General features: G+C 47.4%; 2 protein-coding genes across 3 annotated transcripts; one reads left to right on the plus strand and one right to left on the minus strand.

The window, feature by feature from the left end:
* The first annotated feature begins 482 nt into the window (after positions 1-482).
* LOC123424755 (serine/arginine-rich-splicing factor SR34-like) lies at positions 483-4778 on the plus strand. Of its 2 annotated transcripts, XM_045108433.1 has the most exons (14): positions 485-587; positions 1081-1189; positions 1486-1551; positions 1646-1720; positions 1788-1890; positions 1976-2022; positions 2131-2188; positions 2648-2697; positions 2869-2925; positions 3013-3098; positions 3170-3274; positions 4280-4316; positions 4384-4458; positions 4548-4778. In XM_045108433.1, the coding sequence occupies exons 2-14, from the start codon at positions 1103-1105 to the stop codon at positions 4560-4562; spliced, it is 861 nt and encodes a 286-aa protein (XP_044964368.1). In that variant the 5' UTR covers positions 485-587; positions 1081-1102; the 3' UTR covers positions 4563-4778. The 2 variants fall into 2 exon arrangements, 1 of the variants encoding a protein (XP_044964368.1); XR_006621733.1 differs by lacking the exons at positions 4280-4316; positions 4384-4458; positions 4548-4778 and adding exons at positions 3746-3837; positions 3923-4152 and having other exon boundaries at positions 483-587.
* Positions 4779-11616: 6838 nt separating this feature from the next.
* On the minus strand, positions 11617-17959 carry LOC123424756 (universal stress protein PHOS34-like). The gene is made up of 5 exons (XM_045108434.1): positions 17650-17959; positions 12446-12907; positions 12252-12349; positions 12042-12160; positions 11617-11960 (listed from the first exon to the last, which is right to left on the minus strand). Exons 2-5 carry the CDS (start codon positions 12660-12662, stop codon positions 11873-11875), a joined length of 522 nt encoding a protein of 173 aa, XP_044964369.1. The 5' UTR covers positions 12663-12907; positions 17650-17959; the 3' UTR covers positions 11617-11872.
* Positions 17960-18674: the final 715 nt, after the last annotated feature.

The following is an 18674-nucleotide window of genomic DNA, read 5'->3' on the forward strand; positions in this document are numbered from 1 at the left end:
ATTCCGTTGATATACAAATCATACACAAAATTCATTTTAGGAGGGAACCATATACTGTCTTTAGATGACGTGTTTTTGCGGATTCGGTAGAGTTTTGCTCTAAAAAAGTCTAACAAAAGCCCACTTGAAAGCTTGGAAGAGAATATGAGATTCTCATTTTTTTACCAAGTGTTACATGTGTGGCATGAACACGTGACAACTTCGAACTTTTTTACGGCAAATTTTGGTGAAGTGAGGATGACACTTTGGTTTACTTTTGTTCATTTTTTTTTCGTCCACGTTTTTTCTGAAATATTTTGAAGTCCACGTGAGATTCTGGTAGCCAGTAGCCCGTTAGGCCCAATCGCGAGGAGGAGACAAACTCCGAGTTGGACCAGGCTCCGGCCCGCGCCCGTTACGCCCTACGCCGGACCCACATCAGCGGGGCCCATATGCATAGAGGCGCGGACCGACCAAACCCGCACGCTGCCTGTTCTATAGCTCGGGAGGTCAAGCCGTCCGCCCGTAAACCCTATCTTCTCCTGTTCCCCTTCGTCCCCCGGCCGGCGACGACGCCGCGCGCGCCGCGAACCCGCCCCCCTCCTCCGGTACGGCCCCCCGCCCCTCCGTCGCCTCCCCACGCCGATTGCTATGCTCGTCTGCTGAGTTCGTCGGCGGTTTTTTACTTTTTGCCCGGGGGCGTGCTCTGTTCGCCTAGGGTTTGGTGCGGGCGCGCGGATCTGCGGCCGCGCCTCCGCCCGCTCGCGGTTTTGATTTCCTCTGGAAAACCTCGGTGTTCTAGGGTTTGTGGGCCCGGTTGTAGCAGGGCGGCGGGGGGATCTCTCGCGCCTTGAACGCCCCCTTGGGGATTGGAAATCTTAGGCTGGTTTTTTCGGGAAATCTTAACCTGGAGTTTTGTCCGTGCTTTTACTCGCCTGAAGTAGGGTAGCGATTTCTCGGCGTGTTTGTTCGTCGTGTAAAAGTAAATTTGTTCGTGGTTGTGTTTGCTGTTTTGTTTGCTGTGTCTGAACTCAGATAATCCTGTCAGTTTTTTTTTCTAGTCAGCATAATAACTAATAACTGTGCTATTCTGGGCGATAGAGGTTGCTGTAAGCAAGGAAGGATGAGTAGGCGCTGGAGCCGGACCATTTACGTTGGGAACCTCCCAGGGGATATCAGGGAGCGGGAGGTGGAGGATCTGTTCTACAAGGTTGGTATTCCCATCCCAGTACCATTATATATGTTTCTGTTTACATTGAAGGTAATGAATCACTTATGACTCTTGTGTATTTAACGTATCCTGGCACATATGAATATGGGTTAGTTTTGATGTAATTATATTTCAGTCAATTTCAATCTTTTAGGTGGTATCAGATAACATTATGGTTGCGCCATTCACTATTAAGAAAATAACATGCAGTTCCTACTTTTTTCTGCAATTTGGATTGAAATTTTATATACACTCGCTTTTGTGGGAAGGTCTGATGTTAAAAGTACTTCTTGCAGTATGGACGGATAGTGGAAATTGACTTGAAGGTCCCCCCAAGGCCACCTGGCTTTGCTTTTGTTGAGGTAACTTGTTGAATATGTTTTATATTTGCCTTTTCTCTCGACCGTTTACTGCTAGATTTGTTGGAGGTCACCAAGAACTACTTGATGTGTGTAGTTTGAAGATCCCCGTGATGCCGAGGATGCGATTCAGGGCCGAGATGGCTACAACTTTGATGGGAATCGCCTGAGGGTAGGTTCAATGGGTTTCTTGTCGCTTGCTCTTCTCAGTTCACATTTCTAATCCTTATTATGCACAGGTTGAACTTGCACATGGTGGGAGGGCTAACTCTTCATCCCTTCCTAACAGCCATGGTGGTGGAGGACGCCGTGGTGGTGTCTCTAGGCATACAGAGTATCGTGGTACGCAAAATATATGTTTTAACCGAATATGGATTGCTCAAATTCTCTGTCTATAAACTGAACTTGTGTGCCTTCCTTTTAACAGTTCTGGTTACTGGACTACCTTCTTCTGCATCATGGCAAGATCTAAAGGTCTGCTGGAATAGTATAATACAATATTTTCTGTCAACTTTTCTGCTCTTTTCTGCCTTATTATCATGTTTTCAGCCTTCCCTCTCTGAAGCTTCATTTTTTTATCAGGATCATATGAGAAAGGCTGGTGATGTTTGTTTCTCTGAGGTGTATCGTGAGGGTGGTGGTGAGTTAGTTTGGGCCCCTGCGGCAGTTCTCTTCTCACCGTTTCCATTATATTCATGGCATTGTCGGAAGTTGCATTATTAGATAAATCTCCTCGCTTGCTTTATTGCCTGATTTATAGTATTTTATTGTAGTTCTGCTATTACTTATTTTTAGTAAAATAAACGGTGATAATACTGATGTCTTCATATCATATTAAAGAGATTTAAAATGTATTCACTACACTGGCTATTCTAGTGTTTGAGGCCCATGATAGCACTATGCCTTTGATATGCCCAACATGTTCATTAACGAGCTTAGTACAAAAGAGAACTCATTGTTAGCACATTTAAATTGGACTGCATATTTTTCAACACTTTCCGGTTTAATGAAGAAGCTGCTGTAACAATGGTTCTTTCTGTGAAGTCATCGGTGCTATATTGCTGCCACCTTTTTTGACCTACATCATTGTTTGCTATAGGTACTATTGGAATTGTTGATTATACAAACTATGATGATATGAAGTATGCTGTAAGTTTTTCTGCTTCTCCTTTTTGGCTTCACTTCTGGTGTCTTGCTAATTTTGATTACATGGAATGCTGATTTTCGTTACACCTTTATAATCTTGTTCAATGTGGTTTTCGAGCTGCATTTTTTTTTAAAAGGTGGAGAAATAATTTGCTGGAATTAACCTTTTTGCAGATAAGGAAGCTTGATGATACTGAATTTAAAAATGCCTTCTCTCGAGCGCCTATAAGGGTACACTGAGATGCTTATTTGTAGTTCAGTTTTGGGCATTGCCTTGTTCTGAAATTAATCAACACACCATCTTATTGTTTTCTGAAGGTGAAGGAGTATGCTGGCAAAAGCAGCCGCTCCTATTCTCGCAGCCGTAGCAGAAGCCGAAGTGGCAGCTACAGCAGGAGTCCGAGGTCAGGCTTTGATTAATTCTGTTGGTCCTGTGTGATGTAACTTAAAGCTGACCAAATTTGGAATGTTTCAGCAAGTCTCCAAAGAAAAAAACATCACGCCGTTCAGCGTCAAGATCTCGGTCAAGATCTGTTTCTTCCCATTCAAGGTCACCGTCGAAGGGACGCTCTCCATCAAGGTAACTGAGCTCGTATGGCCTGCTTACCTCCTCCTCCTGCCCCAAGAAAAATAAGAAGATGGAACAAGTACATTACTGCAATTATTTATATGACCAAATGTTGCTTGATATGTTCGCACATCTATACAAAAGCATGTTCTGGTTGAAACTTGAAAATAAGAGTCTAGAACATCCTAAATATTATTTCTCATTGATGCAATCTTAGCAACAAAAGATGCATCAATCCATCTGACATCCAAGATGTCTATTTTGCCAGGTTGGCAATACACTACTAACCCTCTTGCTTTCGCATGTTGGGTTTATGTATGTTGTTCTAGTTAAACTTACTGATTTTTCCTAGTCTTAAATGGAAGACTAGTGACATACTTATTATCTATCTGGTTGCTTGGAAACTAGTGCCACATGTTTCTTGTCTAACTGAACTGGCTAGTGTCCGGTGTTTCTTAAAGCCTCGAATCATTTCTTCCTTAGATGAGGGATTGTGCGGCGATCTAGGGATTGCGTATTAGGAAATTGAGGATGGGGATTTGGTCAGTTTGCACCAGCTCCATTGGTTGACTGAGGTATGGTAATAAACTAGGAGCTGAACTGGAAGCTAAAAATCATCTTTTGTTTACTTACCTAATGGACTGTAACTGATTACATCAGAGCTTGGGCATAGCGGATTGGTTTGGAACTCTGGAAGTAGAGCATTAAGGATTGATGGTTTGGACTATGACGCCGCAATGGTATTTGCTCAGATTTGAGTACATGAGGACTGGCTCTCCTTCACAGGCTTCAAATTGAAGGGCTGTTCTAGCTTATATGCTCACGTAACATTGACACAAAACACTTTCAGTACTGCATGTTTTTTGACATAAGGAACTGATTGCTTTTAATTTCTATGAGCTCATTTTACTTGCATTTGGCGATTGAAATGCTGGGGAGGATGGAGGTTCTTGGAAGCAAGCTATTAAAGCTCCATTCTGGATATTGAATTCTCTTGTTTTCTGGAACTTTTTGCAGATCACCAGCAAAATCCCGATCACCTGTTGCTGCATCTGTAAGTATTCTCAATCATGTTTTTGCAATACCTGTTTATGAAACTTACCTTAGTTGTTTTTGCTCAGCCCGTTGTCAATGGTGAAGCAGCAAGCCCCAAGAGGGACCCAAGCAGGAGCCCATCGCGTTCCCGCTCTCCTGATGTAATATAACCCTTATACTTGTTGACTTATTGTCGATTGGGAAGTGTTTGTTGCTTGCTCTTATACTAAGTATCCAATTGCATTTTCAGGCCAAATCCGAGTAAAACTGATGTGTGGTTAGGGGTGGTGAGAGGCGGAGGCATGTTCTTCAAATTCTTCATATTTTTCTTCGCCAACATCTGCATCCGCTGTTCTAGTAATACTATCCATATGTTCGGTTATTATATTCTAGGTTCCTTTGTGACATTTCCTGTAAAACTTATTTGGATGGATTATTGAGATTTATGTACTTTCTTAATGGTGAGAATTTACTTGGATTATCTGTGTTTGTTGACTTGGAGGAAGACATTTGGAAATAGTAACATTATCGTTCATAATTCTGAAAATGTAAGATGGATTTGATTGTGTGGTGGTTCAGTTTTAGTTACAGTGCGTATCTGTTTGGCATGACGTTCCTGGACATAGTCATGTGATGTTATCTACGAAGAGATCCAGAACTATTGGACAATAACAAAAAGAGGAGTAGAGGCAGGGGAAGAAGAGGGGGCGACTTTGATCTAGCAACTATGGAGCAGAGGAGGTCCAGCGAGCATGGAAGGGAGCAGGAGTCCGGGAAGGGGAGCAGGAGTGGCGGAGGATATCTCGGGCAAGGCCATGGTGGCCACGGGCAGAGAAGGGCCAGGTGGAGGAGTACCGGTGGGGCGGACTTCTGTGCCGGAGTACTGGAGTACGTGGGGCGGACTTCTGTGCCGGAGTACTGGAGTACGTGGGGCGGACTTCTGTGCCGGAGTACGGGAGTGGCACGGCCGGCGACGGGATTTACCTGGGTGCCGCTGGAGGATTAAATCAATGAGAAAACAGAAGCTCCTCTTCAAAACTCCCTCTGTCACAGCATCGCCGATGCGCGGCCAACCTCCATTGCATCGTCGGCGATGTACGACCAGCGTTCGTCGCAGCACCGGTGACCTTCGCAGCATTGCCGCCACGGCAGCCCGCACCATCACCGCAACCACATGCTGCTATAAAGCGGCCACATCGCAGCATCGCACTCCTACTTGTTCGCGACCGGACTTGCAGAATACGCTGCGGTTGGAGCGTGGATGTCGAGATGCCCCCCCTGCTCGTCGGCCAACGAGCTTGTAGCAGACAGTGTTGTCGCAACGTCAGTTCTGAAGCACTAGTGAGGCAGCTCCTGCACGGACGACATACCGTCGCCTCGAAGCAACACAGGCGGCATGGCGGCATCTACGGGCAACGGGGCCAGGTGTTCCGCGGCATGACAGCATCTCCTCGCAACATTTGCTAGTACGTGCCACCATGACCCTCACAGCATCCATGGTGTCCCAGCACCGGCGACCTCGCAGCAGATGGTGGTGCTGCAACCGACGGCGGGATCGAAAGCACCAGTGAGGTGGCTTGCAGCGGTGCGCACGGACGACGAGGCTGGTGGTATGCAGCATCGCCGCCGGCATGGCAGCATCTGATAAATACCGGCGGCCGCCGTTGTCCTGGGAGCCCTCGTGGTGTCGCAACACAGACAACCTTGCAGGAGATGATGGTGTTGGAGCCGACGGCGATCTCTGACGCACGTGTTACCTGCCGGCCGCGGCAACTTCAACTCAGCCTGAAGCACCGCCGGGGCCATGGTGCTCTGGATCCACGAATCATGGAGGAAAGGATGGATGGGAGGGAGGGAGGCGAAGGTCGCGTCACGCACATGTCCTAACTCCTTGAAAGATTCAGTGGCTGTATTTGTTCCAATTCAGTCCGTTTGATTCCGTTTTATACCCAGCCAAACACCCGAATTTGTATTTTTGGAATATATCAAATCCAATACAGGGTCCAAATACAGACATTCGAACGCCGTGTAAGAAACGTTCGTTTTGCTATTCAGAATTTTAAAAGTTCCCTTGATTAATTGGAGGAAAGAAAGGGCAGGGCATCGCTCGTTGCTTCTCTGTGCCGTGTATGAAACGCATTTTACGGAATGCTTTATTGTTGTGCTGGTTTAGAGCAACTTTAGCAGACCTTCAATAATCACGACCTGCAAATGCGTTTTGCAGTTCGACGAAGTGGGGTTTTGCGGGACGAAAAATTACGTTGCAGAACAGAACACGCATAATGAAACTGCATAATTTAAAAAATAAACATTCGTGGGCATGTTCAGAAACACAGTCATGATCATACAACACTACATTCATGATCATACAACATTACAGGGGGCATCACCTACTGGAGCTCATCGGAGCTCATCAGAGCTACAACCTATACTACTGCACTACGCAAAATGGAGCTCACCGGAGTCGAGCTCGTGCGGTAGTAGATAGCCTACGTTCAGTCGTTGTCCTCGTCGGAGGAGAGCTCGACGTAGATGCGCTTCTGCGCAGTAGCTTCGCGGCGCCACTCCTCCACCTTGTGGCCGAAGGCGATGGCCGACGCGACACCCTGCTCGTAGAGCACGATGTCGATCTCCTCCTTCCTCTGGCGGTGCTGCTGGTCCTCTTCCGCCTCTCGTGCACTCCGCCAGCAGCACGAGTAGGAGGCTATCCGCCTCCGTCGCAGGGAGGAAGTCCTCCGGTCTGACGACGGCCCCGACACGTCGCTCCGGCACCGCCTCGGCCTCCGGCTCCATCTTCACCGGCGGGAGCTCTTCGAGCTCCCCTCTTCACCGGTGGGACGGAGGAGGACGAGCGGGAGCTCGACGCCTCCATTGAGCTACTGCCGGAGAAGAGGCGGCCCCGCGCGCGGTCGTACTCCTCTGTCTCGCGACGGAGGAGCGACGGCGGCGGCGTAAGGTCCCAGCGCGTGTATCGGCGGGCGGCGCGCTTACGGGCGCCGTCGGATCTGACGCGACAAGCCCTCTCGGGGTCGTCGTTCCTACGGCTACCGGAGCTGGCCATGCGCGGCAGTGGATTGGAGCGGCTCCACGGTGTAATGGAGGCGACGGCGGTGAGGTGGGGGGTTTTTCGCGGCGGCGGAGGGATAGGGTTTGGACCCGCATCCAGCGGTCGAACCCGTAGTTATACCGGTCGAGGAGTCGCGTTTATGGGCCACCACAAAACATTTCCAGATCGGGCCGCGTTTGCAGTGTCTGCTCTGATAGAAAAATGAGTCCAAACCCATATGGTCGTCGGATTTTTTATGAACGACCGTTTTGTGGGGTCTGCTAGAGATATTTTTAGAACGGGGATATGCTGCTCCGAGTAGCAAGTCTGGTTTATCTTATCCTTTTGAACTGGTTCATGAAGTTGGTTCTCGGGTTCTAAGACAAAGACCACCATATCACTCTCAATAGTTTCCTCAACAACGAAAGAACTGGAACACTTGTCGGTTATTTAGTTCACCGGCGCCATGCAAGGAACTGCAAGAAAAAAACACAGTTACATCAAAATCAAGATTATGTGAGATACTAGCTCGGACAGAGATGGTGACATGCATGTTTGCATGTCACCGTGTGCCTTGCGGCTTAAATTTAAATTTTAACATTATGAAAAAACTAAAAAAAATCATGCATGTTCACAACACATATTAAGATAACCCTTAAAAAATTCAGATCAAAATTCGAAACATACATCGAGAAACAAAAAAGAGAAACTCAGATGTGAATAGTCTACAGAGAACCATTCGTGAACTATTCATGACAGAATTTTCTTTTTTATTTCTCGATGTATATTTCAAATTTTGATCTGAATTTTTTAAGGGTTATCTTAATATGCGTTGTGAACATGCATGATTTTTTTAATTTTTTTTCATAATGTTAAAATCTAAATTTAAGCCGTAAGACACACGGTGACATGCAAACGTGCATGTCACCTGATCTTTGTTCCTGATTGGGTTTCAGTCCTCTGCTCACTCTGGCAATTGTTCAGACTGACAAATGAGTGGCCTGCTCTTTATGAATATATAACTGATACATGTGTCTGACTCTATCCATGCCCAGTTCAAAAGAAATGTATCATCAGTTCCCAAGCAGCTCAGAGCTTTTCTTGGAATAAAATCGGCATTTTTGAACAATTCGCCTCGACCTTTTGCATATGTAACAAACCCAGTCAACAATCAAGAGCCATCACACATAATGGTAAAAAATAAAAGCCATCAGATATTTGTTAGATGTGTATAGTCCCTTTTCATTATATCCTTATTGTATAAGGTTTTTTTTGCCTTTACTACATGTATATATACTGACCCTTGACCACTTGTGAAGTTAGTTGTTCATTCCTAACATGATATCGGATGCTTAGGTTCTTCTTCCACACGCTGCAGCTCCGTGCTCCCCCCTCCACTGTAACAGCCGCCGGCTAGCTGCTCCGGCCGTCCCGCCACCACCCCTAACCACTCCGACCGTCCTCTCCTCCTCCGATTGCCGTGGTTTTTGTTGCCGCCCCCTTCTTGCCCGACGCCGACCGGATTTGTCGTCATCAACCACACCAAGCTCGGCCCCGCTTGGAATCCGCTGCCGCTAGCTGCTCCTCGCCCGACCCCGCTCGGATCCACCGCCGTCGGCTGCTCCTCGCCCGATGGCTCGCGCTGCCTTCCTCGCCCAACGCCGTGGTTGCTGCTTTTGCAGCTGCCATTTCGGCCTGCGGCTGTTGCGTGCTAGCCCGGCCGCCGGTGTTGTCCGGCATGCTCCCTGCTAAGCCTGACCGCTGGTGCGTGCCTCGTGGGTCGCCGGCTGCCGCCTTGGTTGGCCGCTGGTGTGCTCGGGGCTGATCCAGATCGGGTTGCCTTTGTGCAAAAAAAGAGGGAGGGAGAGAGGGAGAGAGATTAGCATGTCTTCTTCAAGCTATGTCGTTGTTCATTGGTGCTCGATGATCTTCGATGGTACCAACTACGTTGAGTTTGTGGGCTTCATACGTATCCACATGCGCAGTCTTGTGCTGTGGGGCGTTCTCTCTGGTGAGCTCTCCTGTCCGCCATGCCCTGTTGCTCCCGTGGCTCCTACCCTGCTGGAGCCGCCTGTTCTGGCTCCTGATGCTTCCCAGGCTGATCAGGATGCGGCCAAGACTCTCGATGATGTTGCGGTCGATGCCTATGATCAACGTGGGCGTGGGTGGTTTCATGCTGGATGCGGTCTCAAGACGTCACATTGTTTACCGAGAACGCATCATAAATTACCCTTCCTTCCCTTGCCGTTCTCTCTCGTCTCTTCCCACTCACATCGACGGCGATGAGCACGGGAGCGACCGACTGCAAGACAATCCTAGGTGGCGGCGAGCATCAGATTGACAAACGCATTGCCAATGGTGGTACACCCTTACCAATCTCTCGATTTACTGTTTTCTTGTTGCGGTGGATTTGACTTGCAGACATGATTGGAGCATTAGGGAGGAGATTGAACACATCAGGGGTGGGGGATTGGTTTAGGGGAAACACGACCGATGAACCATAGAATCCATCGGTTCTTCACCATGGATTCTAGTGCGCCTACTGTCCTTTTTTGATAACATCGGGGTGGGGATTGAGATAAAACTAGGTTACAAGCACCTAATCCTAGCCACGACGACCTTGGAAGTGCTTCGAGCAGCGAGGCCCCATAGTCATCTTCTTTTCTTCGTCAATCGCATCCACCGTACTAGCCACAAGCTCGTCCTCATCCTCTTCGTCAAGAACGATGGGTCTTGTGCGGTCTCCTGCCGTCGGCACCTTGACCACCATCTGCATCGTATCATAGCCGTCCTCCGGTGACACCAACGTCCTAGTCGAGAATGATGCGGGACGCTGGTGTTCAGGAGCCATGTACTCCATGTACTTGGCCTATCTTGCCCTCTGTCGAGCATCGCCAAAGTCCACTGACATAGCACCCCATGATGGGTCAGGAACTAGTATCTTCAACTCCTCCGCCATAGCCTTCTTTACCACATCGTGTGCCTCCTTGTGCATGTCTTCGATGTTGCTGAATTTCGAGCACACTTCCATGGTATTCTCGAACTTGGTGTAGTCACCAAGCGAGCAACCAAGGAAGAAGCCCTCCATCCAATGGCCAGGGGAAGGGGTTGGGATGGGGTTCATGGCGATGGAGAGGTGGTGAAACAGAGAGGTGGAAGAGAGCATTTGACCGCGATGGTGGGTAAGTAGGGTGGGTAAATATATGAGCGATAAGTTGATAGGAAGGGATGCTGATCTTTGGACTTCGTGTTGTTCTTACAGCGGATCGACACAGAGGTTGTGTCGTCATTGGATAATGGCAAGGAGGTCGTGCCGCCATTGGACGAGGGCCAGGAGGTCGTGCCGTCGTTGGAGGACGACATGGTGGTGTGGGAGTCCCCCAATAGCAAGAGGAGGAACTACGAGCACTAGTACTAGGAGCCAGGGCGAACCCACTTTCCTGCAATTGCCTCTAGACTTCACGAAACACTTTCCCGTCGTCCCTTCGAAGTTCAGGGTGAAGATCAACACCGGCTACGCATGGAGGGTCGCGGTCCGAGTGGTCGATAATAGGTCCACTCTTGATCAAGGTAGGGCCTCGTTTGCATCATGATCATGTACATGTCGACCTTCATGTTGCTGAATCCCGACACCCTGAAGGCGATCGTTTTCAACAACAACGTCGTGAAGGTGGTCACCAAGTGAAAGAAGTATGACGAAGCCTTTGTTGTGACTATGTAGAATGTCATGTTGTCGGGTTTTGTTTAAGGCTATATTATATGGTGTGGTTTGGTTTAGAACTTATCCTGCTATGTTGAACATGTTCTAATGCGTGATTAAAACTATATTATGTGTGCCTTTATTTGTTCTACATGCTCTAGTTTGTTGTTACCTATCTATATGTGTCTATCATAATCTCATCATACCGACGAGGAGGTTACCACACAATTGTCCTTAATATAATCAAACAACCTGATTTGCGTTTTCATGAAAACAAGCCCGCAACCAAACAACATGCCTTTTCTTTCGACACATGCAGACTAAAGAAAATGCAGACAACCAATCAACATGCATATATTAAAAAAAAATGTCTGCATTTGCTCAATCAGGCTTAACTGAGATAAGTATGCAAAGTGTTTAAAAATGATGCAGATAACCAAACGTGTCCCAAATGCTTCATATTCATCTTCCGCTAACATCTGCATCCGCTGTTCTAGTATTATCCATGTGCTCAGTTATTCTAGGTCCCTTCGTGATGTTTCTGTAAAACTTATTTGGGCGATTCTTGAAATCTACGTGCCTCCGTCATGGCGAGCGTTTACTTGGATTATCTGTATTCGTCGACTTGAAACACATTTGAAAATCAGTAACATTGTCGCTTGCGATGCTGGAAATGTAAGCTCGTACGTGGTGCTTCAAATTTCGCCACACTGTTTACACGCATACACATGTGCATGCAGAGACATAGTCATGTGCGCAAAACTCTAGGAAATCACAAAGGGATACAGCAAAGCTCGGCACGCAATGGTGATGCGACCGGAAACGGCGATCAGTTCTTGGACTTGGGCTGCTTGACTATCATGACGGAGCAGTGCGCGTGGTGGGCGCAGTAGTCGCTCACGCTCCCAAGAAACGCCCTGCAACAAGCGTCAAGCTGGTTCAGATGAAACCCACGGCCATTAGCCAGCCAGCAGCACGAAGGACAAACCGCCAATTACCTCTTGATGGCGCCGTAGCCGTGGCTGCCGACGGCGAGCAGGTCGGCGTGGTGCTTGTCGACGGCGCTGCAGAGCACGTGCCTCGGCTCCCCTTCGATCACCTCTATCAGAGCATGCACCTGCGTCACAACTCACAACAATGCATTTGTGATCTCACTGCTGAATTTCTCTGCAAATGCGGCGAACGGGCGGTGGGCCGGTGGCTGTTACCGAGTTGGCGACGCAGAGGCGGCGCGCCCTGTCGACGACGTCCTCGGCCCGCTTCCGCAGGTCCGCGTCCACCACCCTCACCAGGTCCCCGGCGGCGGCTGAAAATTCCGAGGCAGATCGAGTCAGCTCCGGCGCAAACTCCGAACCGAGAGACGGAAACCAAGCTGGAAATCAACGGGGTTCACGGCCGGCACCGGGGCTGCCGAAGCTGACGACGGAGGACGCGGGCGGCTTGGCGTGGACGACGACGAGCTCGGCAGCCGCGCCGGTCGTCGCCACGTGCCGCACGGCCCACTCCAGCGCGCGGTAGCTGTGGTCGCTGTCGTCCACGGCCACCAGCACCACCGTCTTCTTCCTACTGCCATCCTCCGCCTCCGCCGCGGCAGGTGCAGCAATCTTGCTCTCCGCCATTGCAAGGGGCACTGGCCTGGGATGTACGTTCTTGGTTTTGGCTGGCAGGTTTGCTGTGTATGAGGTGATGAGCGGCGAGATCTGAGGGGCGTATATATGGCAGACCGGCGGCCAAAGCCGGAGGGAGTGGAGGCGGCGGGCCAAGGGTGGATGACGATGGATACTGGCGGCGGCGGCGGCGCCGGCAGGGGTGCCCCGGTTTTCGTCGCGCTGTTGGTTTCAGCACCGGCTTTGCAACTTCCGTCCTGGAGGAGGATAACGACTGATAGTGTTATAGTACAGTCATTCAGCCAGTTCACGCTGATCGTTAGTTGTTCAGTTTCTGCTCCCGAAACCTGTGGTTCGTCAAAGCGTAGTAAAGATAATACTACTGGTCTGGTCAGCAAACATACGCTTATTTTATTCTTTTGAACACAGGAGCACGCACTCGCTTTACTTTAAGTTGTACACCGAAGAAGACTACGTGGCGAAAGCCATGTTCTCCGTTCTCCTCGAGAGCTCATTTGAGTATGCGGCGAACAGTAAAATCACACGAAAATGAAAACAGAACAAAAACTATTCTTTTTGTATGATGGCCTTCGACAAATTTTGAAGTGCTTGCATGAAATCACATTCATGAAATTCGTGACAAAAATAAAAATAAATCAGCGCTTCAAAATACTTTCGAAAATAACATTTTTGAAGCATCAGCTTTATTTTATTTTTGCCACGGCTTTCACGAATATGATTCTTTCTTGAGTTTTTGAAAGCGCTGAAAACTTTTGTCAATGTTTGCCCCAGGAATATTTCAGAAAATTTTGATTTATTTTTACTTTATTCTATTTCTCAGGATTTAGTGTTCACAAAGCTCATTTGATCCCGAGCTTAAAAACTCTGGGTACACGCCCTCTTTTGATCCCGAACTCACATGCTCCCGGCTCTTTTTCAGTATTCAGCAACACTGTTTCCGATTATTGCAGTGGTCAGTAATCAGAAACAAAGGTTACAAGCAGCAGCATACATTGTCCGCGCCAAGTGCTCGAGCTAGGGTCCGTAGCGGTAGGAAAAAGGTTGGTTCCTGAAATTTTTACAAACTAGGAACAGATCTGGATCAACTTCTAAAAAAGTATCAAAACACGAAATTTTGCCGCATGCAGCACCCACAGGTGTGCAATGCCTTTATAGAAAGAAAAAATAGATTTGTAGTGGAAATGTCCATACGACATTTCCAAAGAACTTCCACTTCGGACTTTTGTGGAATTTGGATGGATCCATATACTGATATTATGCATATAACACCAAAACAACAGCTTCGCTTCTCAGTGTTAGTAGCTGCGTGCTCCCTCGTTCCGTTCATTTTTACTCCACGTATAAGATTTGTGTCAAATCAAACATAGCAAAATTTGACCAAACTTAATATTAAAAATTATCAACGATTACAATGCCAAGTATGTATGTTATACAATATGAAACTACATTCCATAATAAATCTAATGATAGTGATTTGGTATTGTGAATGTCGATACTTTTTTTATAACTTTGATCAAGTTAGAGATACTTTGACTTCAGCCAAAACTTATATGCACACTAAAAATGACCGCAGGGATTTGCTTGTTTTAAAGTTGTTTCAGCTACAGATGCAAAACTTCTTGCCTATGCATGGGCCAACATGCAAGTTCAAGCGTACAGGTAAAACATAAGAATCTTAAGTACTAGTCCCACAATTTTTCTTTTACAGAAATTCATTTGATTTTCCAAAAACGGAAGCATAAGCTCCTGGCCTTACAAGGACACCATTTAGGTCAGGCAAAAACTCACAAAGGTAACGCTGCTTCAAGTTGTCTCTACCAAGATTGATATAAGTAGAGTTAAAAAAAAGTTTGATATAAGTGGCAGTCAACATATATGGGAAATATGGACATAGCAATTTCGTCCAGGATTCACGTATAAGAAGCACATTTAATGAAGGCATCACACCGTCTCCCATAAACCACGAGTCACATTAATGGCCTGAGTGGCGGAGCCAGGTTCACAAAAATGGGTGTACATAACTCACGGTCAATGTTATTTTAGTTAATTAGAACGGAGTAATATATGCAAAATACTCTTGTTAAGCTTGTATATACATCTTCTTAGAGTGAAAACCAAAATTAATGGGTGTGCATTTGTACACCCATTTCCTAGTGTAGCTCCGCCCATGGTGGCCTCCATGGGTTGCCGATAGATTGTAGAGGGATCCATTAATGCATATATTTTAACTCAATGCATACTGTGCTTCAATTTCCCAAAAAAAAAATCAGTATAAGTTACCTTGTCTTTATTAGCATGAGATAGCAACGATTCATTCTAACATTTTTTATTTTTATTTCTTAAGGATACATCTAACTCATGGAGAAGATATGAAATGCCGGAGAAGGAGAAATGAGCAGGCAAGAAACCAATGACTAGCACATGTAATCAGGCTAGTCCAAAACAAGCAGACTTAGTAAATAATCAAAATGAAGTCAAGTTACAGGGTCTTAATGACTGAAAGCATTTCATTTCATAGATATATCAGGACTAAATAAAAGCAAAAGCAAAACTGCAGAGGGAAAAAGAAAAGTCATACAGAGCTAACCAAGCTGTAGCCCTATGGTAGTTGTGATAACTGAAGGTCCTCCACTTGTAAAAGATAACATATAATTGTCGGTAACAACTGTCAGCCTCCACCCTGGAGTCATGCTTCCGCTCTTGGTCTGCCAATGCGTGAGAAAGATGGAACATAGGGAAGATATGGAGCAAATGAATGATCTTTTAGGCTGCAGATAACACAAGCTTTACCACGGTCTATGTCATATGACAGTAGAACATCCTCGCACCTCCAAACAAAGAATAACATATTGCATTCAGGATGGATTGCGATCAAAGCATAGTCCCTTTGCAACATGAGATCAGCATAGTCTCGTTGTAACGTGAGATTCTTCTCCCCAGAAATCTCCGCAAAAAGTTGTGAAGTGCTGATGCTGTACTTACAGATCCATTCATTACTATTATAGTCCTCAAGAATCCAGACTGATAATTTGGAGCTCTCGTTGTCGCTCATATTTATAAAGTACAACCGCCCTTGAGATTGACCAATAAAAGCAAGAGGACCTAAAGAAAAGTTTCTCATACACATACTTTCCAGCAAAGAAATGGTCCTCCATGTCTTACCCTCGGTGTCAACTGCAAGTATCTTAAACTCGCAGGTGAGCAAGTGCATCATTCCATTAAAAAAGACACCTCTCATGTCACCTACTGAATCTCATTGTCGCCCCAACCATTTTCCTTGTAGCTCCAGGCTCCTGTCTTTGATGAGTAGATACTAACTCCTGAGATATATCCATAGTCCTCATCACCCCCTAGGATCTGGAACACATGGAAGTGGGGTGACAGGGCTGCATCTGAACCCAAACGGTATGCCAATGCACCACTTTCATAACCAGCATCAGGCAGGACTACCCATTCCTCGGTGGCAGGATTGCATACCACATAATCGGCTTCGCCTATTGGGGAGTCCTTCCAGCAGATGCAGAAAATAAGACCATTGCAGCAGTCGTTTGGCAAAATCTGCTTGTACCCCGTCAAGAAGGGCAACGAGGAATCAGGGAATAGCTGTTTTTGGTCCCCCGAAATACCATCAAAAGTGGGAAATGCTATCGAACCATCATAGGCGTTGAAAATTGTCCTTGGGGTAGAAAAAGCCGGAGATGGTCTGGGGCAGCTTCTTGCGGTGTTGGGAGATGAGGTGGTACCAGAGCCGGGAGACACACTTGAATCGGCAGACTGACTTGACGGGCAGCAGGGACAGAATCTCAATGATAAGGTCATCTGTAAGGTCAGCAGTGGAGGTTGCCCCATTCTTGGAGTGGTTCATCAGTGTGCAAGCCATTCTGACAAGTTGTGAAGGAAAGCGGAAATAATCAGATCAAATATCAGTTCATGACAGAATGAAAGGATGGAAGGAAGAGCATGGAGGCAGAAGAGGCCTACCAGTCTACTAAAGCGGGGAGCGGCACCGATGGAAGTGGCTTTCAACGGCGGTTCTGTGGCTGGCAGCAGGGAAGAGTAGTTACAGTGGCTCAGATAGTTGAATAAAATGCCAGATAACAATAAGAATAAAATCAAAATAGGACAAGCTGTTGACAGCAACGTGTAACAAGTTTGCTAATACTATTTGAAACTTAGTGCATGGAACAGCTAGCATCCTATAAACAGAACCAGGCAAACGAAAAAGATTTGTAACAACCTACACATATAACAACGGGCTAGTTTGGTTGCTGCCCTGGATAAGTTGCCTGATGAGAAATGGTGCCTGGTCAACACGGTTTGCTTGCCTGCTCAGACATAAGGAAGATGGAGGCGTTTGGTTGCAAACCATGCGCGGGGACAGCTTTGGAAAGCCCAAACGTAAAGGCTGTCTTTCATTTTCGCTTATTCCTTTGTTCTCACCAACGACCGCCTGGAGGATGCAGCGGCAGGCACGGTGGGCTGCAAGGTGGACGTGCCTTAGCGAGGCGCCATCTCAGTGTAGCAACCAAAGACGGATAGTTGAGGCTCAACCAAATCGCTCCAGCGCAGCAACCAAACTAGACCACCATGCATTAACATTGTGACATCTTTGTTCTACAAACGCCCCATTAAGTGCAAGTTCAAAAATGAAGTCCAGCCAACTAATTGGACTATTATACTAAACTTTCATGACTCTTAAGGATGGTGAGGCTGATGGTTCCGTCCGAGCCACTAGTCGTCACATCTGCAGATACACCGTCTTTTCGATAGGTGTATACGTTGTTACTAGAATTTTACAGGCTCCTTGTACACTTTTTTGTGTTTGACGAGAATCATTTCAGAGTTTTACTGAAACACTTGACTAGCATTTCTGTGACTGTGACTATACACCTGTAACTTCCACACGGATCCTAAGGCTAGAGGAAAACTACTGGAAACGAAGAAATGAGACCACCGCTAAACAGTTTTGATGTCGTACCTAGTAAGCCAGACGCTGCTGCTCAACCCCCGCTTGTCCTGTCCTGCCGCGGCGAGCTTCCAGACCGCCGTCGCTGCCCCGCCGCACCCGGGATCGACAGGATCTCAAGACGAGCTGCCGCATAGTCAATCGATGGTCCGATTTAGGGACCAGGTCTCAAGATTTGAGAGAGGTGGAGGATTTGGGGATTAGGGTTCTTGTTCGTCCTGTGTGAAGAGAAGGCCGTTTGTGCGTCGCACAAGGAGAAGAGAGGAGACGCTCTACGGGCTTCGGCCGAAATTAGACCGACCCACATAATCCACCGTCCTCCCAACAGCCCCCACCTTTTTTTACTGCCGGTGCAAAAATCTCTACCTAATAATAAGGACATGTTTGGTTCATGACTAACTTTGCCACAATTAACCTTAGGTAAAGTGTGGCTTCCACAAAAAGTGTTACTAACAAAATGAATACCACAAGTGTGACAAGATTTGACAAAAAAATAAGTGTATGACATGTGGACCATATAACTAGAAAAGTGTGGCAAGCCACAAGTGTGGCAATGAACCAAACATATGCCTAAGGTATTGTGGCATGACTAAGGTTAGTCGTGGCAACCTTAGGCTGGGAACCAAACAACCCCTAAATCAAATAAGGCTTCGTCCGACGTGTCATTTTTGCAAAAAGGCTCATTCGTTTTCAGTTAATCAACCCGCAATCCTTTCTTAAATGAGGAAAATGTTTCACTTTTATGAATAAGACCCTACGTTTTCCGAGGCAAGGAGGCATGGCGGCAGCAGACGGCGCGCTCGCCAGATCCAATCGGCGGCGGCGCGCGACGCAGCTGGCGACGGGCGGCGCGACGACTGGGCGCGGGGGCTTCGGCTCGGCGTTTCTGGCCAGGGGAACGGGCGGCGCGGCGAGGTGGTCGCCGGGGGCGCGGTGTGCGGCGGGGCGGCGGCGGCTCGAGAGATTGAACGGCGGGGCGACGCTCGGGAGGAGGGATTAGGCGGAGCATCTGGCGGTGGAGGAGATCCTCACCGACG

This window comes from Hordeum vulgare, chromosome 2H (assembly GCF_904849725.1).
Source record: "Hordeum vulgare subsp. vulgare chromosome 2H, MorexV3_pseudomolecules_assembly, whole genome shotgun sequence".
Taxonomy (NCBI): Eukaryota; Viridiplantae; Streptophyta; class Magnoliopsida; order Poales; family Poaceae; genus Hordeum; species Hordeum vulgare.

Excerpts from the sequence above, each read along its gene's own strand:
- LOC123424755 (XM_045108433.1), top strand. The coding sequence starts at position 1,103 with ATGAGTAGGCGCTGGAGCCGGACCATTTACGTTGGGAACCTCCCAGGG. Across the intron at positions 1,190-1,485 it reads TGGAGGATCTGTTCTACAAG|TATGGACGGATAGTGGAAAT; the intron begins GTTGGTATTCCC and ends TACTTCTTGCAG. Across the intron at positions 2,023-2,130 it reads CATCATGGCAAGATCTAAAG|GATCATATGAGAAAGGCTGG; the intron begins GTCTGCTGGAAT and ends TTTTTTTATCAG.
- LOC123424756 (XM_045108434.1), bottom strand. The coding sequence starts at position 12,662 with ATGGCGGAGAGCAAGATTGCTGCACCTGCCGCGGCGGAGGCGGAGGAT. Across the intron at positions 12,350-12,445 it reads CGTCAGCTTCGGCAGCCCCG|CCGCCGCCGGGGACCTGGTG; the intron begins GTGCCGGCCGTG and ends CGGAATTTTCAG. Across the intron at positions 11,961-12,041 it reads GGCTACGGCGCCATCAAGAG|GGCGTTTCTTGGGAGCGTGA; the intron begins GTAATTGGCGGT and ends CGCTTGTTGCAG.